Source organism: Leucopleurus acutus (assembly GCF_964270905.1).
Source record: "Leucopleurus acutus genome assembly, chromosome: 3".
NCBI classification, from domain to species: domain Eukaryota; kingdom Metazoa; phylum Chordata; class Mammalia; order Artiodactyla; family Delphinidae; genus Leucopleurus; species Leucopleurus acutus.
The window spans coordinates 147,528,326-147,553,766 of record NC_139145.1 but is presented as its reverse complement, the minus strand read 5'-3'; the positions used below and the strand labels follow the sequence as shown (position 1 = coordinate 147,553,766).

The following is a 25,441-nucleotide window of genomic DNA, read 5'->3' as shown; positions in this document are numbered from 1 at the left end:
AGAACAGATGCTGACGCCTTTACAACTTTTGAAGAGATGTCAGCAGCCTTCAGGAACGGTCTTCTGTTTTTTGTTTTTTTTTTTTTTTTTTTTTTTTTTTTTTGCGGTACGCAGGCCTCTCACTGTTGTGGCCTCTCCCGTTGTGGAGCACAGGCTCCGGACGTGCAGGCTCAGCGGCCATGGCTCACGGGCCCAGCCGCTCTGCGGCATGTGGGATCTTCCCAGACCAGGGCACGAACCCGTGTCTCCTGCATCAGCAGGCGGACTCTCAACTGCTGCGCCACCAGGGAAGCCCTGGTCTTCTGTTCTGACAAAGGCTCTCATTTTGGCTGGTACTCTGAGTCCCTGGGGAACTTCCTCATTGGAGTTTTGAGATTTCTAAGTGTTCTTTCCCCTTTCCCCTTCTCCCATTGGGAATTGGCAAATAATCCCTCAAAAAAACCCTTGTTTTCTTTTAAAATTGGTAGCAGAGCTATTGCTGGGAGAGCTAAGAGAGCGCCTTTAGTGAAGCAGCAGGTGACAGTCTGTTTTTGGCTTAGCTCTGATAGCATGAGATGCTGAGATGAGTTTCCTAACAGGAGGTGGATGCTCTGATGGTATAGCGGTCATTGGCATAAGAGGTGTTAGTTCAGTGAGGGGTGATTTCCTAGTTGTATTTGCCTTGGCTTTCCCTTTCCCACTTTTTTGAATCTGTTCACCCAGGAATGGTTCTGCCTCTCTCCACATTCCTCACCCCCCCTGACCTTCCACCATGTGCCTCCCTCCCCGCCCAGCTGGACCTGGTGCACAGCTGCATTTCCTAATTGTTTGCACTGGAGAATCTCGGCAGTGGCTTCCTCCCCAAGGGCCACGGAAAACATCCGGGCACATCGTCTGCAAATGACAAAAGAGGGAGTTTAGCAAGACGTGAACACAAGACAGCCAATTTGGGGCAACCTATGGTGCCAGTTAAGGCAAGAGGGCTTCTTAATTTGATACTAAGATTCCTCCTTTACTCTTCTCCCACTTAGGACAAAAACCTAATATTCTGCTTTGAAGAGATAATTTTTTTTCTTGGCAATCAATTGTGAGGGCACTCTACAAAGCAAACTGATTTCAGTGTCAGCCTGGAAACAATTTGCTCAAGAGTTTGGTCGGTAAGGGCATCTGAAAGAATAAGAATAATTAGGTATCTGATTCTGATGCTGAAAATGTGGAAACAGTGAGTGAGAACAGAAGGTGAGTACAGGGATGACTCTATGGAAATTTTATGCATTCAAGGCTCTGGGAAGTTATTTCAGTGCATTTATTTGCAGTTGACTTGATTTTATTTAAAAGCAAAAGAAAACTAAAAAAATCTCTGTCATTAATTATTACTCAGACTCTGAAGGTCTTCCTAAGAAACATTTCCCTTAAATGGTCTTTAATTCGATTAAGTCAAATTGAGCCCCTGATTCATTATAGTTATGTAATATAAGCTAATTTGTATTAGTTTCTAGTCCTAATGCCCGGAAAATCTGATAAATGATTCCATACACCCAGGAGTTTTTAGAGAAATATGACAAAAATCTCAAAACTTACTGATTGGCAGCCCATCCCACTGGGGAGTTCCATTTTGTGGAACCCTACATTTGTCAAGCCAAGTGTGTAAGGACTGCATCCATGGTAGGCTCCTCTGCTGACAGAAAACAGTGGGAGGACTGGGTTAAGCTTACTTTTCTATGATCACTGGCCTGTGGAACACTGGGTAGGACAAAAAAGGAAGTCCATGTAGGCTATTCAGGCTATGGCTCCTCACCATAAGCAGAGATGAAAGTGGGCCCAGTGTCATAGGGCAAAGTCATGAGCTTCTGGGGGTGCAGACCAATCATTCACTATTTGGCATAGGTCATAGTCAATGCCATACCTTTTTTTTTTAACTTTTATTTTTTTAAATTTTAATCTTTAATTTTTCTCTTATATTGGAGCATAGTTCATGAAAAACGTTGTGTGTTAGTTTCTGTACCACATCTTTAAAGTGAAAAAGCTGTCACGTCACCTTCTTTTTAATTCCATAGGAGAATCTATGACAAAACTGGGACTCCAAACTCTTGGTTACCTCGGTCAGGGACCCCTACCTTGGATCAGGCCAATTTGGATGGTGTTATCCAGACATAAAATTCATTTGACTGACCCTACCCTAAAATCTAAAATTAGTAAAACACCCCAGGAAAGACCCTCTCCTGCTTTAGGCTATATTTTAAAGATAAACATGTAATATTGGGGTGAGTCAATGTTAAAGTTGAATGTTCCAAGGTGTGGTTACCTGAAAGAAATGATATCTGTGTTATTTGAGTGTGCTCTGGCCATCAGCATGGCTAGGTCATTGGCTTCTGAGCCGCTGTTCATCAGGAAAATGACCTGGAGAAAAAAAAAAGACACATGGTCATGAGACACATGATTACCCAATTCATTCGAAATTGTGTATCCCAGCCTCTGATTATTAAGGAGAGTTCCCTTCGTACCAGCAGTCCCGTCATTGAATTACTATATTAATTCTACAGCTATTCACTTAGCAGCTGCTAAGCACTAGAGATACAAAAATGACTAAGGGATTGTCGGAGTTGTGAAATATTCCAGATTTTCATTGGTTTTACCTGATTCTCTGCAGAGTGCTAAGATGGAGAGACTTGCTGAGACATACAGTGGTTAGTGGCTGAGGGGATCTGAGGACCAGGTCTCTTGGTTCTTGAACCTGAACTGCCCCACCTGATTCTGAAGGCTTGAGACAAGGCAGGCTCCCAGAGGAGCCTGTTCGGTGTTTGTGAATGTTAAAACAAACGGGCAACAAACAAAAAACTGCAGCTCATCCTGGTTGAAAGAAAGGGGAGAACTGAAGGGTACTGGATCCTCCAGGCTCGGGGACTGGGAGGCCAGGGCTGTGCCCTTGCAGGCTTCCTCGTCTCTACTCATCCATGAGTGTGTCTGCCCTGAACTGAGGTTGCAGCTCTTGCAACGTCCTCCATCTCTTGTAGATAATATAGTAAATATGGTACCTAAATAATACAGGAAGATGATCATAATAGCTAACACCAGGTACGGCGCACTGTTCTAAATATGTATTAACTCATTGAATCCTGAAATGAAAACCTTGGCCAACATTTTAACATCTCAATTCAGTTAAAAAATTCAATCGTTTCAGACGCAGAAAAACATCTCATTTAGCAAAAATATCAAAGTGCATCTCAGACCAAATGAACTTAATGGTATATTAATTTTCTAAAAACATGGCTTCACTCTTTGTTAAAGAAGAATGGTTAACCAACAAGGACCTACTGTGTAGCACAGGGAGCTCTGCTCAATATTATGTAACAACCTAAATGGAAAAAGAATTTGAAAAAGAATAGATACATGGTTATGTATAACTGACTCACTTTGCTGGACGCCTGAAACTAACACAACATAGTTAAGCAACTCTACTCCAGTATAAAATAAAAAGTTTAAAAAAAAAAGAAGAAATTCCAATGACTTTGCAGAGGGGCTGTGGAGCAAAGAGATGAAAACTTCCTGAGGAACACAGAGGAGAGTGTCAGGAAGCCTGGGGCTCCCGCTAAGTGATTTCTGCAAAGATGTGGCGGTGAGGAGAGTGACCAAGGAGAGGCAGATGTTTGGAACTGATGAAGTGAACATCGGCTGGTTTCACCAGTAATTCATCAATTCCTTTCTTCTCCTAGAGTGCTTTCCGATATGGCCACTAGCGCACTCATTTTGGATGTTCAAAGAACAGACCTGATTCCCACCCATACTCTCATTTCCTAAGCCAGCTTCCCTGAGATCACGAGACTCCTATCCCTTTGAACTGGAAGCATCAGACCTTCAGAGGTTCAGGAAGAAGCGCTGAAAGCTTCTCTGCATATTCGTGGATCGGAGGGTGGAAGAAGACGGCACTTGTGTGCCACAGGCGGCCAAGCTGCTTTTGTGCCACTGCGTTTACTTTCCTGGATAAACAGAAAAGCAGAGTTACCCACAGTGCCAGCGGGCATGTCCCTCCCAACACAACACAGGCCATTGAACTCAAACCCATGGCTATTTCTCAAAGAGTTTCAAGAGGCTGATTTCATCCCCACACAAGAAAGAGTTTCTCTAACCACCAGAGGTATCTGGCAATGGGATATGTTGCCTCAAAATGTAATGAATTGCTCACCAAGAGGAGTGTTCAAAAGGAGACTTATGCGCTGGGGATTTTATTTTATTTTTATTTATTTATTTTTAACATCTTTACTGGAGTATAATTGCTTTACAATGGTGTGTTAGTTTCTGCTTCACAACAAAATGAATCAGTTATACATATACATATGTTCCCATATCTCTTCCCGCTTGCGCCTCCCTCCCTCCCACCCTCCCTATCCCACCCCTCCAGGTGGTGACAAAGCACCGAGCTGATCTCCCTGTGCTATGCGGCTGCTTCCCACTAGCTATCTATCTTACGTTTGGTAGTGTATATATGTCCATGCCTCTCTCTCGCTTTGTCACAATTTACCCTTCCCCCTCCCCATATCAAGTCCATTCTCTAGTAAGTGTGTGTCTTTATTCCTGTTTTACCCCTAGGTTCTTCATGACATTTTTTTTTCTTAAATTCCATGTATATGTGTTAGCATATGGTATTTGTCTCTCTCTTTCTGACTTACTTCACTCTGTCTGACAGACTCTAGGTCTATCCACCTCATTACAATAGCTCAATTTCGTTTCTTTTTATGGCTGAGTAATATTCCATTGTATATATGTGCCACATCTTCTTTATCCATTCATCCGATGATGGACACTTAGGTTGTTTCCATCTCTAGGCTATTGTAAATAGAGCTGCAATGAACATTTTGGTACATGACTCTTTTTGAATTTTGGTTTTCTCAGGGTATATGCCCAATAGTGGGATTGCTGGGTCATATGGTAGTTCTATTTGTAGTATTTTAAGGAACCTCCATACTGTTCTCCACAGTGGCTGTACCAATTTACATTCCCACCAACAGTGTAAGAGGGTTCCCTTTGCTCCACACCCTCTCCAGCATTTATTGTTTCTAGATTTTTTGATGATGGCCATTCTGACTGGTGTGAGATGATATCTCATTGTAGTTTTAATCTGCATTTCTCTAATGATTAGTTATGTTGAGCATTCTTTCATGTGTTTGTTGGCAGTCTGTATATCTTCTTTGGAGAAATGTCTATTTAGGTCTTCTGTCCATTTTTGGATTGGGTTGTTTGTTTTTTTGTTATTAAGCTGCATGAGCTGCTTATAAATTTTGGAGATAATCCTTTGTCAGTTGCTTCATTTGCAAATATTTTTTCTCATTCTGAGGGTTGTCTTTTGGTCTTGTTTATGGTTTCCTTTGCTGTGCAAAAGCTTTGAAGTTTCATTAGGTCCCATTTGTTTATTTTTGTTTTTATTTCCATTTCTCTAGGAGGTGGGTCAAAAAGGACCTTGCTGTGATTTATGTCATAGAGTGTCCTGCCTATGTTTTCCTCTAAGAGTTTGATAGTTTCTGGCCTTACATTTAGGTCTTTAATCCATTTTGAGCTTATTTTTGTGTATGGTGTTAGGGAGTGATCTAATTTCATACTTTTACATGTAGCTGTCCAGTTTTCCCAGCACCACTTATTGAAGAGGCTGTCCTTTCTCCACTGTGCATTCCTGCCTCCTTTATCAAAGATAAGGTGACCATATGTGCGTGGGTTTATCTCTGGGATTTCTATCCTGTTCCATTGATCTATATTTCTGTTTTTGTACCAGTACCATACTGTCTTGATTACTGTAGATTTGTAGTATATTCTGAAGTCAGAAAGCCTGATTCCTCCAGCTCCATTTTTCATTCTCAAGATTGCTTTGGCTGTTCGGGGTCTTTTGTGTTTCCATGCAAATTGTGAAATTTTTTGTTCTAGTTCTGTGAAAAATGCCAGTGGTAGTTTGGTAGGGATTGCATTGAATCTGTAGATTGCTTTGGGTAGAAGATTCATTTTCACAATGTTGATTCTTCCAATCCAAGAACATGGTATATCTCTCCATCTATTTGTATCATCTTTAATTTCTTTCATCAGTGTCATATAATTTTCTGCATACAGGTCTTTTGTCTCCTTAGGTAAGTTTATTCCTAGATATTTTATTCTTTTTCTTGCGATGGTAAATGGGAGTGTTTTCTGGATTTCACTTTCAGATTTTTCATCCTTAGTGTATAGGAATGCCAGAGATTTCTGTGCATTAATTTTGTATCCTGCTACTTTACCAAATTCATTGATTAGCTCTAGTAGTTTTCTGGTAGCATCTTTAGGATTCTCTATGTATAGTATCATGTCATCTGCAAATAGTGACAGCTTTACTTCTTCTTTTCCGATTTGGATTCCTTTTATTTCCTTTTCTTCTCTGATTGCTGTGGCTAAAACTTCCAAAACTGTGTTGAATAAAAGTGGTGAGAGTGAGTAACCTTGTCTTCTTCCTGATCTTAGTGGAAATGCTTTCAGTTTTTCACCATTGAGGACAATGTTGGCTGTGGGTTTGTCATATATGGCTTTTATTATGTTGAGGAAAGTTCCCTCTATGCCTACTTTCTGGAGGGTTTTTATCATAAATGGGTGTTGAATTTTGTCAAAAGCTTTCTCTGCATCTATTGAGATGATCATATGGTTTTTCTCCTTCAATTTGTTAATATGGTGTATCACGTTGATTGATTTGCGTATATTGAAGAATCCTTGCATTCCTGGAATAAACCCCACTTGATCATTGTATATGATCCGTTTAATGTGCTGTTGGATTGTGTTTGCTAGTATTTTGTTGAGGATTTTTGCATCTAAGTTCATCAGTGATATTGGCCTGTAGTTTTCTTTCTTTGTGACATCCTTGTCTGGTTTTGGTATCAGGGTGATGGTGGCCTCGTAGAATGAGTTTGGGAGTGTTCCTCCCTCTGCTATATTTTGGAAGATTTTGAGAAGGATAGGTGTTAGCTCTCTCCTAAATGTTTGATGGAATTCACCTGTGAATCCATCTGGTCCTGGGCTTTTGTTTGTTGGAAGATTAAAATCTTAATCACAGTTTCAACTTCAGTGCTTGTGATTGGTCTGTTTATATTTTCTATTTCTTCCTGGTTGAGTCTCAGGAGGTTGTGCTTTCTAAGAATTTGTCCATTTCTTCCAGGTTGTCCATTTTATTGGCATATAGTTGCTTGTTGTAATTCTTATGATCCTTTGTATTTCTGCAGTGTCAGTTGTTACTTCTTTTTCATTTCTAATTCTATTGATTTGAGTCTTCTTCCTTTTGTTCTTGATGAGTCTGGCTAATGTTTTATCAATTTTGTTTATCTTCTCAAGGAACCAACTTTTAGTTTTATTGACCTTTGCTATCGTTTCCTTCATTTCTTTTTCATTTATGCTGATCTGATCTTTATGATTTCTTTCCTTCTGTTAACTTTGGGGTTTTTCTGTTGTTCTTTCTCTAATTGCTTTAGGTGCAAGGTTAGGTTGTTTATTCGAGATGTTTCCTGTTTCTTAAGGTAGGATTTTATTGCTATAAACTTCCCTCTTAGAACTGCTTTTGCTGCATCCCATAGATTTTGGGTCATCGTGTCTCCATTGTCATTTGTTTCTAGGTATTTTTTGATTTCCTCTTTGATTTCTTCAGTGATCACTTCGTTATTAAGTAGTGTATTGTTAGCCTCCATGTGTTTGTATTTTTTACAGATCTTTTCCTGTAATTGATATCTAGTCTCATAGCATTGTGGTCGGAAAAGATACTTGATATAATTTCAATTTTCTTAAATTTACCAAGGCTTGATTTGTGACCCAAGATATGATCTATCCTGGAGAATGTTCCATGAGCACTAGAGAAAAATGTGCATTCTGTTGTTTTTGGATGGAATGTCCTATAAATATCAATTAAGTCCATCTTTTTTAATGTGTCATTTAAAGCTTGCATTACCTTATCTATTTTCATTTGGATCATCTGTCCATTGGTGAATGTGGGGTGTTAAAATCCCCTATTGTGATTGTGTTACTGTCAATTTCCCCTTTTATGGCTGTTAGCATTTGCCTTATGTATTCAGGTGCTCCTATGTTGGGTGCATAAGTATTTACAATTGTTATATCTTCTTCTTGGATTGATCCCTTTATCATTATGTAGTGTCTTTCCTTGTCTCTTGTAACATTCTTTATTTTAAAGTCTCTTTTATCAGAGATGCGTATTGCTACTCCAGGTTTCTTTTGATTTCCATTTGCATGGAATATCTTTTTCCATCCCCTCACTTTCAGTCTGTATGTGTCTGTAGGTCTGAAGTGGGTCTCTTGTAGACAGCACATATGTGGGTCTTGTTTTTGTATCCATTCAGCCAGTCTATGTCTTTTGGTTGGAGCATTTAATCCATTTACATTTAAGGTAGTTATTGATATGTATGTTCCTATTACCATTTTCTTAATTGTTTTGGGTTTATTATTGTAAGTCTTTTCCTTCTCTTGTGTTTCCTGCCTAGAGAAGTTGCTTTAGCATTTGTTGTAGAGCTGGTTTGGTGGTGCTGAATTCTCTTAGCTTTTGGTTGTCTGTAAAGGTTTTAATTTCTCTGTTGAAACTGAATGAGATCCTTGCTGAGTAGATTATTCTTGGTTGTAGGTTTTTCCCTTTCACCTCTTTAAATATGTCCTGCCACTCCCTTCTGGTTTGCAGTTTCTGCTGAAAAATCAGCTGTTAACCTTATGGGGATTCCCTTGTATGTTATTTGTTGCTTTTCCCTTGCTGCTTTTAATATTTTTTGTTTGTATTTAACTTTTGATAGTTTGATTAATATGTGTCTTGGTGTGTTTCTCCATGGATTTATCCTGTATAGGACTCTCTGCACTTCCTGGACTTGATTGACTATTTCCTTTCCCATATTAGGGAAGTTTTCAAGTATAACCTCCTCAAGTATTTTCTCAGTCCCTTTTTTTTTTTCTCTTCTTCTGGGACCGCTATAATTCGAATGTTGGTTTGTTTAATGTTGTCTGTCCCAGAGGTCTCTGAGACTGTCCTCAATTCTTTTAATTCTTTTTTCTTAATTCTGGTCTGTGATAGTTATTTCTCCTATTTTATCTTCTAGGTCACTTATCTGTTCTTCTGCCTCAGTTATTCTGCTCTTGATTCCTTCTAGAGAATTTTTAATTTCATTTATTGTGTTGTTCATCATTGTTTGTTTGCTCTTTAATTCTTCTAGGTCCTTGGTAAACGTGTCTTGTATTTTCTCCATTCTATTTCCAAGATTTTGGATCACCTTTACTATCATTACTCTGAATTCTTTTTCAAGTAGACTGCCTATTTCCTCTGCATTTGTTTGGTCTGGTGGGTTTTTGCCTTGCTCCTTTATCTGCTGTGTATTTCTCTGTCTTCTCATTTTGCTTAAGTTACTGTGTTTGGGGTCTCCTTTTCACAGGCTGCAGGTTCATCGTTCCTGTTGTTTTTGGTGTCTGCCCTCAGTGGGTAAGGTTAGTTCAGTGGGTAGTGTAGGCTTCCTGGTGGAGGGGACTGGTGCCTGTGTTCTGGTGGATGAGGCTGGATCTTGTCTTTCTGGTGGGCAGGACCACGTCTGGTGGTGTGTTTTAGGGTGTCCGTGAGCTTATTATGATTTTAGGCAGCTTGTTTGCTAATGCATCAGTTTGTGTTCCTGTCTTGGTAGTTGTTTGGCATGGGGTGTCCAGCACTGTAGCTTGCTGGTTGTTGAGTGGAGCTGGGTCTTAGCGTTGAGATGGAGATCTCTGGGAGAGCTTTTGACGTGTGATATTACATGGAGCTGGGAGGTCTCTGGTGGACCAGTGTCCTGAACTCACCTCTCCCACCTCCTAGGCTCAGGCCTGACACCTGGCAGGAGCACCAAGACCCTGTCAACCATATGGCTCAGAAGAAAATGGAGAAAAAAAAAAGAAAGAAAGAAGGAAATAAAATAAAGTTATTAAAATAAAAAAATATTAAAAATTATAAAATTAAAAGTAATAAAAACAAAGAAAGACAGAAGAGAGCAACCAAATCAATAAACAAATCTACCAATGATAATAAGCTCTAAATACTAAACTAAGATATACATAAAACCAGAAACAAATTAGATGCAGAAAGCAAACCCCAAGTCTACAGTTGCTCCTAAAGTCCACCTCCTCAATTTGGGATGATTTGTTGTCTATTCAGGTATTCCACAGACGCAGGGTACATCAAGTTGATTGTGGAGCTTTAATCCGCTGCTTCTGAGGCTGCTGGGAGAGATTTCCCTTTCTCTTCTTTGTTCTCACAGCTCACAGGGGCTCAGCTTTGGATTTGGCCCCGCCTCTGCGGGTAGGTCGCTGGAGGGCATCTGTTTTTTGCTCAGACAGGACGGGGTTAAAGGAGCCGCTGATTCGGGGGATCTGGCTCACTCAGGCCGGGGCGGAGGGAAGGGTACGGAGTGCGGGGCGAGCCTGCGGCGGCAGAGGCTGGCGTGACGTCGCACCATCCTGAGGCGCGCCGTGCGTTCTCCTGGGGAAGTTGTCCCTGGATCCCGGGACCCTGGCAGTGGCGGGTTGTACAGACTCCCTGGAAGGGGGCTGTGGATAGTGACCTGTGCTCACACACAGGCTTCTTGGTGGCGGCAGCAGCAGCCTTAGCGTCTCATGCCCGTCTCTGGGGTCCACGCTTTTAGCTGCGGCTCGTGCCCATCTCTGGAGCTCCTTTAAGCAGAGCTCTTAATCCCCTCTCCTCGCGCACCAGGAAACAAAGAGGGAAGAAAAATTCTCTTGCCTCTTCGGCAGATCCAGACTTTTCCCCGGACTCCCTCCCGGCTAGCCATGGTGCACTAACCCCCTGTAGACTGTGTTCACGCTGCCAACCCCAGTCCTCTCCCGGCGCTCCGACCGAAGTCCGAGCCTCAGCTCCCAACCCCGCCCGCCCCGGCGTGTGAGCAGACAAGCCTCTCAGGCTGGTGAGTGCCGGTCGGCCCCGATCCTCTGTGCGGTAATCTCTCCGCTTTGCCCTCCGCACCCCTGTTGCTGCGCTCTCCTCCACGGCTCCGAAGCTTCCCCCTCCACCACCCGCAGTCTCCGCCCGCGAAGGGGCTTCCTAGTGCGTGGAAACCTTTCCTCCTTCACAGCTCCCTCCCACTGGTGCAGGTCCTGTCCCTATCCTTTTTTTTTTTTTTTTTTAACATCTTTATTGGAGTATAATTGCTTTACAATGGTATGTTAGTTTCAGCTTCACAACAAAATGAATCAGTTATATATATACATATATTCCCATATCTCTTCCCGCTTGCGTCTCCCTCCCTCCCACCCTCCCTATCCCACCCCTCCAGGCGGTCACAAAGCACCGAGCTGATCTCCCTGTGCTATGCGGCTGCTTCCCACTAGCTATCTACCTTACGTTTGGTAGTGTATATATGTCCATGCCTCTTTATCGCTTTTCCTTTTGTCTCTGTTTATTCTTTTTTCTTTGGCCCTACCCAGGTACGTGGGGAGTAGTTTGCCTTTTGGGAGGTCTGAGGTGTTCTGCCAGCGGTCAGTGGGTGTTCTGTAGGAGTTGTTCCACATGTAGATGTATTTCTGGTGTATCTGTGCGGAGGAAGGTGATCTCCGCGTCTTACTCCTCCGCCATCTTGAAGTGCCCCTCTGAACTGAGGTTCTGAATCACGAACATGATCATTAGCCTGTTTATCGTATATTTTTCTGGCGTGAAAATCCCAGAATTTTAAGCATACTCACGGGTGGCAGTGACCAACACTGACAGTGACAATCCCAGAAAAGAAGTCCAGGTATCTGTTTCCTTCATAATCAAAGAGCCACTCCATGTGCCCCTGGTGGAGCAACAAGGGCTCTGAGAAATAGGCCATCAGCACAGGAGAAAGATGTTGCTTGTGGATCTCCAGGACTCGATTATAGGCAAGGGACTGTAGGTAGGCAAGATTTAAGCGTTTAACATCTTCCTTATCCCCACATTGCTTACAACATCACTAGCAGGTCCATATAGCAGTGCCTGGCCTCCCACCACCCCGGCACAGGGCTGCTGCCCTTGCTCATCAGGGCAGCTATTTGCCCAGTGACCTCCTTGCGGGACAGACACCCAGGTCCTTCCTCTCAAGTGGAGGAAATTATTCATGTGGCCCTTTAATCCCTTTGTAGATCAAACATGGAGAAGGGGGCTGGAATTTTCTACCTCTCAATGGAAAGCCTTGGCTTTGAGTTAATTCTAGCTGTGAAAAAAAGTAAAAGACTTTGGAAGTAAATGTCTGAAGTAATGTGTTTTTTTTTTTAAGAATAAAAGAATTGGGCTTCCCTGGTGGCACAGTGGTTGGGAGGGAGTCCGCCTGCCGATGCAGGGGACACGGGTTCGTGCCCCGGTCCGGGAAGATCCCACATGCCACGGAGCGGCTGGGCCCGTGAGCCATGGCCGCTGAGCCTGCGCTTCCGGAGCCTGTGCTCCGCAACGTGAGAGGACACAACAGTGAGGCCCGCGTACCGGAAAAAAAAAAAAAAGAAGAAGAAGAAAAAACAAACAGTGAAGTGCTTGTGGTGTTTATGTCTTTAATTACAAAGCCTCTGTCCTATAGTTCTCCTCTCTGTGGGTCCCTCCTGACTCTATTAATTCTACAATTTCTAACTTATGAATATTATGTAGGATGAAGGGGTGTTGGGGAGAGAGGGAGACAGAGACACACACAGAGAGAGAGAGAGAATGAGTCCAATATTTATTAGCCTGAGAGCAAAATGACAACTTTATATTTTCTGGTGGAGGACTCAGGAAGGTCAGATTATGCATTGACATATGAGATAGAATAAAACCTGAGCCTTCACATTTGTGATCTATGTATTTCTTTGTGTGTGTACATCTATGCCTACATCGCTGTGATACATATATTGTCATGGACAGTCTCTTCCTTGTATCCTCTGTCTCCTTCTGTTTTGTCTCTCCATCTCTGCCTCTGTCTATCTCTGTCTCACACACACACCAACTCCTGCAATGCCACTGAATGGGGTGAGAGTTCAGATGCTCCCAGTGACTTAAGGGATAGGACATCTGAGACGGATGGCTCAGTGGCAGGCAGGGCCGTCTGTGGGTCCTTCTTGAGGAAGCAACTACTTGAGGCCTCCCAGGAAGAACCACCTCGCTGGGGTATTCCCAAAGCTCTTACTCTCACCTGGTATCTTTCAGGTGTGAAGTCACACGGAGGCATGCTGGGCTTTGTATGAAGACCGAGCTTGGTTACAGAGGTCCAGAAAGCACCTACTGAAAGTGAAGTGAAGTGAAGTGTTAGTGTCCTCAGCTAAACATCACACAGGCATGTTCGTAAGAATCATCTATAGTTACCTGAATCAAAGTCCTGAGGCACTTTTGTTTATTTCTTATTTAAATCAGCCTTTGGATTTAAAACTGAGGTATCTTTTTTTTTTTTTTACAGCTCAGAAAGAGTTTTACTCACAAGGCAGCCAAGCGAGGAGACTGGAGGACAAGTCTCAGAACTGCCTCCCCAGTTGGGGTATTTATGGAATAAGCAGGGTGGTCTTAGATGTGGGGAAAGGTAATCGGAGGTAAGGAAGGAGGTGAGGTAATTGGTGCTCTGCGCAGGTGCATCTCAGTTACGAAGTCTGCATATTCAAAACGGAGGCAATGAGCGGCACGGATGGTGGAGTTTTCCAGCCTCTGACGTCACCAGGCCAGTGAGCGCAGGCCCCAAACTGAGGTATCTTAATAATGAATTTTCTTAAACAACAAGGTCCTACTGCACTGCACAGGGAACTATATTCAATATCCTGTGATAAACCATAATGGAAAAGAATATGTAAAAGAATATATGTGTATAACTGAGTCACTACAGTACAGCAGAAATTAACACAACATTGTAAATCAACTATGCTTCAATAAAATTAAAAAATAATGAATTTTCTGGAGAAAAAAAGAGAGGTCCTCTCAAATCTAGTCAGGAAAGGCACAGAGGATACTGGGGGAAGTCATGGTTTCTCCCACCTGGGTCCCTCACAAGCTTGGGAAGTTCCCCCCTCTGCTGCCTGTATGGACTGTAATTCTCTGTTCAGTTCAAACTTCTGCCAGGGCCGGGGTTGCAGGAGTCCATTCTCTGTCAATAGAGGTGTTTTCTAAGATTTGACCTTCCTAGTCCCTGAATCCCAGTGCCTAGCCCAGTTCCCAGTACTGGGTTGGCTCCAATAAACAAAGAACAAATGGCTTTTGACTATTCTTGTAGAGCATGAGGAGAGAGAGGTGCTAGTCCATGTACTATGATAATAAATACATGCAAGGAGATCTGGAAGACAAAACCTTCCTGTAAAACACAACTTGAAGTCCATGACAACACAAGACCGTGGCAAAGAAAAGATAAGCTGAGCCAGAGGAATCATTAAATATTTGGAGCTAGAAGGAAGCTTAGATTTTTTTTTTTTGCGGGGGGGGGGGTCAAAATGCTCATTTTATAGATGTATAAACCAGCCTAAAGTGGTAAATTAATTTGTTTAAGATCACCAAGCTAGTTAGCTGCAGAACAAGAACAAAACTCCCAGTTTCTGACTCCCAGCCTGGTACCGTTTCGCTCATTCACTGGCCACCTCCATCCTCCTCTGGCAGCACAGATTTTGACCTCTCTATAGCAGTGGGATGGAATAATAGAATCAGAGAGCATCAGAGCTGGAAGAGCTATCTAGAAACCTTATAAGTACTCTTAGAAAAGAATGCTGCTAATTTTTAGGATTCAAGGTCCGTATCGAGAAAATTTTACAGGTGGAGAGAGCTGAGGAAATGATGTCTCTTGTTCAGCATGAAGGTTTGAATCCATGGATGTAATGTTGGTATTTTGTGTGGCTATAAAGTCACCCTCCTGAGAAACACAATGAGCAATTGTGTTTTTAAATGAATCTGGAAAGTAATGACACTGACTCTCTTTCTTTCAGAGAAAACTCATCCACTTTTCTGCTCTAAATAATCACAAATGTCGTTCATTTGCTCTTACTTTAAAAGCAAGTTGCTTTTGGCTATCCACACATAGAAATGACCCAAAAAATAACAGCTAAGTTTTCTGAGAATTCCACATTTTCAAAAGCTTTTCATTGTGTCTCTCTACATTAGTTACTGTTCTGATATGGGGAAAAAATTCTGAGTGTTTCTAAGAATTCGAATTCTCTTCACTCCCGCAGTCTCATTTTCCTTTCTGCAAAATTGGAGTTACCCATTGAGGAGGCTGAAAGGTCTCTTGACTCCAAAGTTACAGGAAATTATGAAAGTAGTCTGGAGGAGGAAGAAAGAGAGTTGGAAAAATTTGATAAAGAAAAGCTTGAATTTTAAATGGTCAAGTTAGGTATATTCATTCATGCATTTGTTTGTTCACCAAACTGATAGGAATATGATGGCTGAATGAGGGCTCAAAATGAAATACATAAAATTCTGCTCTCAGGAAGGATGGAAGGAAGGAAGATTAGCAAGCAAGTAGGAAAAATAATAAGTCAGTAAGTGAAATAAGTCTCGATTACATCTCACACTTGTATGTGGAATCCAAAAAATGAAACAAATGAATGACTATAACAAAACAGAAACAGACTCACAGATATAGAGAACAAACTAGTGGTTACCAGTGGGGAGAGGGATCAGGGGGAGGGGCAAGGTAGGGGTAGGGGATGAAGAGGTACAACTACTATGTATAAAATAAATAAGGTACAAGGATATATTGTACAGCACAGGGCATAAAGCCAGTATTTCATAATAACTTTAAATGGAGTATATCTATACAAATATTGAATCACTATGTTGCACACGTGAAGTTAATATAGTATTGTCAGTCAACTGTACTTTGATAAAAAAAAGGAAAAAAGTCTAGACAACATCTTCAAACAGCTGAAAACCTCTCTCACTAAATAATCCAAACTCAAAAATAACAGTACATATAATAGTTGATTGACAAAAAGAAAGAAAATGCTTCCGTTTTCATTATTTGCTGGAAGAAATTCAAACCTAAACATGTTGATGGTTGCCTGCATTCTTTATTCAAAATAGCCTATGTTTTGAGGATGACATAGGGTTGAGGTTGATAAAGCTTCCCTTGGGCTCCTGGAAATTGTGTGTGCGCGTGTGTGCACCTGCCTGTTTGCACGCCTGGGGCCCGGGAGTGTGGGGCTAGTGGTGGTGGGGAGAAGACAGCACCAAGGGGGTCGGGGAAGGGAGAACTGAAATATGGGTTCATAAAACTGAGTCCCACGTCTATTTCAGCATAGGAATTTTTTTGTCTCTCTTTGATCATTTTGGCTGGTCTGATGTTGCCTTTTTAAGCCTGATGCTGAACATGGATGACAGCTAATGATTTTCATTAAATTCATCAACTTCCAGTCAATTCATTTGAAAAACTCAAGACATTTAAAGGTGGCCTTTGGGGTGGGGAGGGGGAGGAATAAATTAGGAGCATAGGATCAATAGATACACGTCACTATATGTAAAATAGCTAAACAACAGGGATTTACTGTATAGCACAGGGAACTATATTCAATATCTTGTAATAATCTGTAATGGAAAGGAATCTGAAAAAAAAGATACATGTATAACTGAATCACCTTGCTGTACACCTGAAACTTATACAATATTGTAAACCAACTCTACTTCAAATAAAAAGATGGTTTGGTTTGGAGACCACCACCACTCTTGCCAAGTGGGTAACTAGATTTAATTTTCCGGCTGCCTAATTCTCACCAACAGAGTTCCACAACAGACAAGTCACCTTAGCTCTGTGTTCTTTCCCCCCAAATCATAGTATCAAAAAGTGAAAACCTGTTGGGCAAGGTAAGTGAGAGAAATCCGTTTCTGTAGGCATTTGAAAATTCTAGGGGAAATTCTCTTTGTAATGACAAAGATTCTTCTAATATCCACAACCAACTTTCAACACAGGGTGGGTATTTGTTAAGAGCCTGTGACTCTTTCAAATAAAAAAAAGGTTATAAAATATTTGAAAATACACAATGGGCGTACCTGATAGAACATTAAGGGAATTTATTAACGCGCTAACGATGCCTTATTTCTGCATAGCATATTAGGTCACTTTAAAAAAGCTTGTCACTTTGGGTATCTCATCTGATACACGGGCTAGCCAGCGAGTTAGGAGAAGATTTTATCACTCATCTTAGAGCTGAGGCCGTGATTAAACGTGAAGTGTTCGCAGTTTTGAGGTCCCACCCTCACCCCCCGTGGGGCGGAGGGCCTGAGGCCACCTCCTTTCTCCCTTCATAAACTGCCCCACAGTCTGCAGGAAGTTGCGGAGGATGCTCATCCTTGATTGAACTGTGTGTTCTAAGTGACTGGATAATAATACCAGCTGCCTGTCTCCCGCCAGGGAAGCCAAGGGTAGCGCGTGAGACCTCTGAAGGTCTCACATCTGAATCGGATGTCCCTGCTTCTGGATCTGAAGTCTTGAGCAAAGGACCTGGATGGAGGGAGTAGCTGGAGGTCCTCGTTAGAGCCATGATGTGCTTCCGAGGCTGTTCCTGCCTGGAGTTCCTGCTGTTTCCATGGGGCTTTCCCTGGTATCTTTGCAAGTCCAGTCCTGCCCACCTCCTCACCTTCCTATTGATTCTTATAGCCCCTCCCACCTTCCCTCTGTACCCTTCCAATAAATGTCCTTTTCCCTAAGTAAACCAGGGCCAATTGCCATTGTTCACCAGCAAGAGCTCTGCCTGATTCCCAGGCTGGTGACGGCATCCATCCTTTGGTACCTTGGGGAGCAGGCCTTCTCTGAGCCCCTCCTGGCCCTCCGCTGGGCTTAGGTCAGTCCGCAAATGGCAGCAGGGATGGCCTGGAGGGGCAGGCGGGACACCTACCCTTAGGGCTAATTTGAATGTTTTTCTTAGAAAAGGCTTTGCAGGAGGCTTGGGGTGTTTCTCAGGTGGAAATGGGTGTTATTTGCAATCCACTTGCCCTCCTGTGCACCCTTCCTTGTGGGAGAGAAGGCAGGTGATAGCACCATGGTATGTTTGAGCATACACCCCACCTGCCTAGACATGTTATAAATTTAATAATCTTTAGCTAATTAGTAAGAAAGAAGGCATGGCTGAGATATTTTTTCCATTCTTTTATCCTGAAAGCAAATTGTTTCTGTAACTTTGTGGACACAGTCAGCCTAAAGTGATTGTGCCTATCAAACAGAGGTAAGGCTGGACATTGTATGCACACATACATCACATAATACACATGCAGGTGTTCTACAAGGATTGTGACATACTCTTTTTCTTTGGCTGTACCATGCGGCATGTGGGATCTCAGTTCCCCAACCAGGGATTGAACCCTCGCCCCCTGCAGTGGAAGCTCGGAGTCCTAACCACTGGACTGCCAGGGAAGTCCTGTGACACATTTTTATTTTTGCATATCTGACAGCTTTCAACACCAGGTGATCTTCCTGTCTAACATGGCCCCTGCCTCCCCCTCCACCCATTTTAGTTTTCTATTGCCTCACCATGATTTGGTTTGATTTACAGCACGTATCTCGACTGGATTTCATCTTTTACATATTTACCTGTTTATCTGTTTATGCTCAGTCTCCCCCACTGGGATACGTAAGGGTTGAGATTTTGTTTTGCTCAGGTGTGTGGTAGGTGCTCACATACTTATTGCCTAATGTCTATTTGCACCCCGCAGATTCTTAAGAAGGGTGTGTTCAATGAGTGTGTGTTTGGATGACAAGCAAGCAGGCAGGTATTTAGGACAGTAGGTAAGAAAGTAAAAGCCAAGTCCCAAAGGTTTTGGAAAGACCAGGTAAAAAGTATGACATCCATGTCTACGTGTGCTGGGTTTGCAGGATTACTTTCCCCCCGTAGTGTCCTTGGTGGAGCCAAGTGAAGGGGTCCTCAGTGAGCTGATCAAGATCTCTAGGCACTGAGCCTCACCTGCCATTTCCCATCCCCTGCTCCCACCATCAGCCCAGCTCCACAACCCTCAGGGCAGGGGTAGGAAAGGGGAAGAGGCAGCAGAGAGGGCATTTTCTCTTACTTTGTCAACAACTGGTACTTTTAGGGTAGCGTCCTCTTTACTAAGCATAAGACTCTGGGTACAATTCTAGCTCCTTCTCAGGAAATGCTGGAGTTAAATAGTGTTTTGGCAAAAGACCCATGACTGGGGGAAAAGACAAATCCAAAAGGGTGGATAAGAAAGGGCCTGATGGAATCGCTCTGACTTTGGAGCCAGACAGACCTGGCTTTGAACCCCAAGTTGTCACTTCTATGTTTCTGCCTTTGACCAAATTTCTTAATTATCCTTTATTCTTCTGTCTCCTCATCTGTGAAATGGGATAATAGTACTCCCTAAGAAGTTTGGTTGAAGATGAGAGGAGATAATGCATTTAAAGCATCAGATATGTATTACGTTTCAAAGAATTGCAATTGTTAAGGGGGAAGAAAGCAAATGAAGAGGAAGGAAGGAGATAGGAAAAGGAAAGATGAGGAGAGAATGAAGATAAAATTGATCATGATGGGCAAAGAAAAGGGTCTCCTGTGTTTGTTCGGGGTCTGTGGGGCACAGGGTCCCACTATGACACATCAGTGTGCAAATGCCTACTTACGCTCGAGTTTGCAGCAGGGAAATTGGTGAGGAGGTGGTAGGCTCCTAGTGAAACAAGACTGATGTGAAAAATCAGGAACACAAAGGCACATGAAGCCACCACCAGACCTGGCTACCCCGGGTCTGTTCCTTCTGGAGAAAGAGGAGAGTCTGAGTGGAAGAAGAGGACTCAGGGTTTAGACCTGGCTTCAGTGACTTTGGGTAAATGACTACACTTCTCTGAGGCTGTTTCCTGGTTAGTAATTGAGGGGGTGGTACCACTTTCCGGAGGCCTGGCGGAAATTTGTGTAGATGCTTTATGTTCTTTAAAACAGTTATCCTCAAGCATCTGTACACTACAGTTAATACTTTATTATTTTGAATTGCTTTCTTTTTCTTTCTTCTTTATGTTACCGCGACTGTTTTTGTTTTGAAATTGTGTATAGTCAGGTTTTATTATCCATGAATTTCATTTCAGGACAAAAGGAAGCATTAGGAAATATTGGACAGGAGAAGGGGGCACTGGGTCTGACAAGGTGAGGTCTAGCTCACAGGTCTTAGTGGACTTGTCTCTAAGACCCTATCCGGGTCTAACATTCCAGAATTCCAGAGCTCAGCCCTTCCCCTCTCGCTGACCCTCGGCTGACCCACGTCCCTCTGGTTTCCACTCACCTTTGGGGGAAGGGCGTGTCTTGGGAGTCCTGGGAGTTGAGGTCTCCAGGTACAAAGCTCTCAGCAAATGTCTCCAGGCTAGAGTCATCTCTCCCAGTCAGGGAGCAAATCCCCGTGGAAGCAGGTCTGAGGAAGGGCTCCACTGCTCACTGACCAGCTGGACTTTGAGATTAGGACGGAAGGGGAGGAGCTAACCGAGGGGTTACTGCTTCCACTTCCAGCGGGTCCCAAGGAGAGAGAAGGAGAAAGCGGGTGGGAGAGAGGGAAGGAGGGAGGGAGGGAGGGAGAGAGAAAAGAGGAGGCAGGCAGATAGGCAAAGCAAGGGGTCTTCTGGCTATTTTGCTAGTTTTATGTCCCATCAGGGTCTCATCAGGATGAGAGTCTCTCTGCGGAAGGGTGGTGATGGGCCTGGGGGAAGGGTCAGGATATAGTTGCAGGGGTCAGAGACTTAGAAAGGAGAGGAGTGAAAAAGAGAGAGAGAAGGAAGATATCCGTGAATTAAACGGGTAAAGACACTGGTTTTCGTACTGGGGGTCTTGAAGGAAGACAAGAGGCATAATGGGGAAGGAGGTAGTCCACGGGAAAGGAGAAGGGCACCAAAAAGCTAGGGATGGCTCTGGACAGCTGCGTATCCCCTTAGGTATCTGAATAAGGCAGGAAGGTGAGAGCTGAGGAGTTAGGGTGCTTTATTTCTATTATGTTTTAATTTCTTAAATTCCCGTTTGTCACTCCTGACTCCCCTGCACCCCTAATCTCCATAAACAACTATTTTGTGTGTTTAATATATACCTTTTTGTTGGTATGTATTCTTGTAAAATGTTTATTGTTTGGGGTGAATGCATTTTTTTAAAAAAAATATTTATTTTTGGCTGTGTTAGATCTTTGTTGCTGCATGCGGGCTTTCTCTAGTTGCGGCGAGCGGGGGCTACTCTTCATGGCGGTGCGCGGGCTCCTAACTGCAGTGGCTTCTCTTGTTGCGGAGCACAGGCTCTAGGTGCGCGGGCTCAGTAGTTGTGGTTAGTGGGCTCTAGAGCGCAGGCTCAGTAGTTGTGGTGCGCGGGCTTCGTTGCTCCACTGCATGTGGGATCCTTACGGGATCGAACCCACGTCCCCTGCATTGGCAGGCAGATTCTTAACCACTTCGCCACCATGGAAGTCCTATGCATTTTTAGTTTATGTCAATAGGTGTGCTTTCTTTTTTTTTCACTCAGAACCATGTTTTAAAAATCCATCCAGGTTGCTGTGAGTAGATCTCTTCCGGGTTTCCAGCTGCTCTGGACTGGGTGTCCACGTGCCTTTGCAAGGCAGTGCCTAAGAAGGGAGAGTGACAAGGGCAGTAGGAGCTGGGAGGGTGAGGGGGTGTTGGGTTGATAACTGGCTCCCATCCACAGAGGGCAAGGAAGAGCCAGGCCTCTCCACAGTGGCAGGTGGCAGATTTAATAAACAGGGGAACTTATGAGGCTGGAATCTTAAAATTTTATATAGAGGCCTTAATTGGGTTCAGTAATGTACACCGTCCAGTCATGTACACATTACTCTCTCAAGGCTGCATCCTTGGACCAGCTCTCACTGTGCGAATGATGGGAAGAATGTATATTCCAAGGACAGAGGAGGGGGTGAGAGCCTCTGAGTGCGTGGATCCAGCTCGCAGGTCAGCCAGTGGTCACATCCTCTCAACTTTCTCCTCCAGCAGGGTGGGACTGGGGGAACAGCATACAGGGTGGACGTCTTGTATCACCTTGCACAGGGGACAACTGGCTTGGCCACATCCCTCACATCTGGGAAATAACCTTTTATCCCAAATGCCCGTAAGAGGTGAGATTACCAGGTAAGCAAAGAAAGGTTTTAAATTCAATGTCAAGTGTCCCCTTTTGCGTGGGCTCCCAGCTCCCAGCCCATCCTGCTCTGGGGCTGTAGGAAGTGGTTCTGTGATCTGGCTGGTCAAGTGCTGTGGGAATGACACATGTCGGCAAGGTCAGTGGTGAGGCGAGGCCAGTGGTGATGCAGCCTCTCCCTGGGGTGCCCAAGCTATCACGGTGTTGGACTGAGGTGAGAAAATGCTGAGCTCCTGAGGGCTGGCATGTGTTCCTCAGCTCTACTGGGCTGTGATCTATTTTGCTCCTGCGAGCACTGGAGGCTGTAAACTCCTTGGATTTGAGATTTTTCTTGGGCTGTAAGTTTAAAGGCTGTTATCGTGAGAAGTGCCCAACAGCATCAGGGGCTGCCTAGGGTGGGAAAGCAAAACACGGCATATTCTGAGCAACTTCACAGTGAGAAGTTGTACCTTCTTTATTTAAAAGGAAATATGTTTATTTTGATCACTGTAACGTAATGTATGCTTTTCGTGAAAACAACAAACTCAAGCCTAGAAAACATGAGAGAGAGTAATAATCACAAAAAAATCTAACCTTTATATTTTAGTAAAGATTCTTTCAGAAATTTTTTTTCATGTGTGTACCTGTGTATATACATGATGTTTCATAAACTGCGTATAGTCAATAATATAGCTTTTCGTTCACAAAATGTCGATCTGGGTCATCACTCCTAATTCTTTCATAATATTTCTTGATATGTTTTATTTAATTTTGGAAGATTCTTGGCCACTGTTACTTCAATAGTTTTTCCCTGTTCTTTCTTCTCCTTCTGATATTTCAATTATACACATATTACACTTTTAGAAATTGTCCCACAGTTCCTGGAGGTTCTGTTATTCTTTTCCCCCCACTCTATTCTCTCATTGCATTTTAATCTGGGAAGTTTCTATTACCCATCTTCAGAGTTCACTGATTATTTCCTCAGCCATGTTCAGTCTACTGATGAGCCAATCAAAGACATTTTTTCATTTCTGTTTGTTGTTGTTATGTGTTTTTGATTTCTAGCATTCCTTTCAATTCTTTCTTGCAGTTTCCATCTCTCTGTTTACATTACCCATTTGATATTACATAATATCTGCCTTTCCCATTAGGGCCTTGAATGTATTCATCATAATTATTTTAAATTGTCTGATAACTCCAGTATTTGTGTTATAGCTGAGTCTGGTTCTCATGTTTACTTTGTCTCTTCAGACTGTATTTTTTTTTTTCCTATCATTTTAGCATCCCTGCAACTTTTTAATGAAAGCTGGTTGTGACGTATTGAGTAATAGGACCTGAGGTAAATGAGCCTTTACTGTGAGGTTTTATGTTAATCTGGTTAGAAGCTGGGATGTGTTTGTTTTCTGTAGCTGTAGGTGCCAGAGGATTCAAATTCCTCTAGTGTCCTTGTTTTTGTCCCCTGTTATCTTAGGGTTTCCTTAAGAAATTCTCTTTAAATAGAGCCAAGGCAGCTCTTTCAGCTGTAATCCACTGTTACTATACTGGAGGCTTAAAACTCTTATGATTAGATCTTAGTCTTTTAGTGGGTCTATGTCTCTGGGCTGGGCTGTGATCTTCACAAGTATTTCTCTATAAATTCTCTGTAAGTATAAACTAAAAAAATTTTCCGCCCTCGACTCCCTCCCCTGGCTTCTTTTTCCCAGTTTGTTTCCTTGAAGCCCTTACCCCTTTTGACTATGTTCTTTTTTTTTCTCCCTTAGGTGAGGTAGGAAGCATAGAGGTGGCTGCAGTGGGAGCGATGCCCTTCACACAGCTGATATAGGGCTCTGACAAAGTCATCTTTGTTAACAGATCTTTGTTAAGGTGAAGTCTCCGTGCACATCGTGTGATAGTTACTCTTCCCCTTTCCCAGCCAGAGCAATGAAGCGATCTTCACCATGACAAGGGATCTTCACCTGGTGATGTTCCCTTAGGTAAGGCCCAGAGAAGTTAAGGGTCCTCCTAACACTCTGGCAACCAGGGAGTTTCTCATTCTCACGCTAGTCCACACTCAGCCTCTAGCAATTTGTCAAAATTACTGTTTAATGTTTCTACCAGTTATGGCTCCAGGTTAAGAAGGTCTTGCCTGTGACTTTGAAGATCTGCCTGTATTTCTAGATTTCAGAGTGACAATTCACTATGCAACCTCACTTCTCTGATGGGTTCAAGAAAAGTCATTGGTTTTCAGTTTGTTCAGCTTCCTCTTGTAAAAATGGGAGTGATATCTTCCAAGCCCTTTACATGGTAGAGAAGCTGGAAGTCTACATATATTTTATTTAGTGAGTCCCTATAGATGGACATCTGTATTTTCTCCAGCATCCTAGGACATAGAACTCTGTGCACTAGATTAACTATTTTTTCCTTTGGAGAAATACTTGAAGAGGGATTTCTACGTCAAAATGTATGTCTATTTTAAATGCACTCCAGTAAGTTGGCAGTTTACAATTCAACGAACATGGCACAAAGTTGTTTTCCAAGATGCTGGGTCTTTTGATATTTTTAGAATTACAATGATATCCACTGAGTCTGAAAACTGGGATGAGGAGGAAACTTGGGTTCCCTCCCGATCTACGAGGCATTTGAAATAACACTCCAAGATCTTCCTGTAGTTTCAGAGGTAAAAAGACTATTAAACAGAAATTATTTCCAAGTTATAAGGGATGTTAAGAGACTTCTGCTCTGGTTCTTTTTGTTCTCTCTCCCTCAAGCAGATCAGGTATAATTTTCTTCATTTTCTATAGGACCAGAGAAGACAAGGAACTACCCCATGACTGGTAAATAGGAAGGACAGGATATCAGTCAAGAGACTTGCCATCTCTATTTCCCAACTAATGAGTTACTTTGAAGATACAGAATATACTTCATCAGCTAGGAAAATATTGGAATTTCTCTTTGAAAAAGATAATTGGCAAAAGAGGAAACATGGAAATTCTGTTGTCATGTTAATAATTATAGGGTTTTTTTTAATTTGTACACAGGTTCACTAATGATTTATTAGTTAAATCCTGAGTGAACTTTGCTCTTTGACCCCAACCCTTCTGCCAATACCAGAGCAGGGTCCGTAAGATAACAGCTTTTCCAAAGTGATCCTTTCTCTCTCCTAACTCATTTAGGAGTGACGGATTGAAGGAAAGCGAAACATTTTGGAAAGATTTCAGATAAAACCCAATTTACATGAAACCTCCTATGACAGGTATTCCATTTCAGTGAACGGACTCTGAAGGAGGACATGTGCAGGTGTTGAGACTGAGGGGCAGAGATAGCAGGTGTGCTGGGGAGAAGAACTGCATGGAGGTGAGGCTCAGACACTGCAACCCTTAGAGTTTCAGGTAGCACTGATTTTCTTGAAAAATGGTGCAGAGTCAAAGTCCTTCAATTTAGTTATTAGGATGAACTCTTTGAGCAAAGCTCATCTGGAATTATT

The 25,441-nt window shown here is 42.7% G+C and overlaps 1 protein-coding gene across 5 annotated transcripts in view; it reads right to left on the bottom strand.

Annotated features, from left to right (window-relative positions):
* Positions 1-20,301, bottom strand: part of AGXT2 (alanine--glyoxylate aminotransferase 2) — a 45,489-nt gene extending 25,188 nt beyond the window's left edge. For 3 of the 5 annotated variants that reach the window (XM_082836331.1, XM_082836335.1, XM_082836333.1), the window contains exons 1-7: positions 20,165-20,301; positions 13,116-13,204; positions 11,683-11,867; positions 3,833-3,956; positions 2,285-2,379; positions 1,561-1,654; positions 780-873 (exon numbers count right to left, since the gene is read on the bottom strand). In XM_082836331.1, coding sequence (XP_082692457.1) covers positions 780-873; positions 1,561-1,654; positions 2,285-2,379; positions 3,833-3,956; positions 11,683-11,867; positions 13,116-13,204; positions 20,165-20,252 — 769 coding nt within the window. In that variant the 5' untranslated portion in view covers positions 20,253-20,301. The remainder of the gene's footprint in view (positions 1-779; positions 874-1,560; positions 1,655-2,284; positions 2,380-3,832; positions 3,957-11,682; positions 11,868-13,115; positions 13,205-20,164) is intronic. The other 2 variants (XM_082836332.1, XM_082836334.1) reach the window with 1 other exon arrangement.
* Between the last annotated feature and the right edge of the window lie 5,140 nt (positions 20,302-25,441).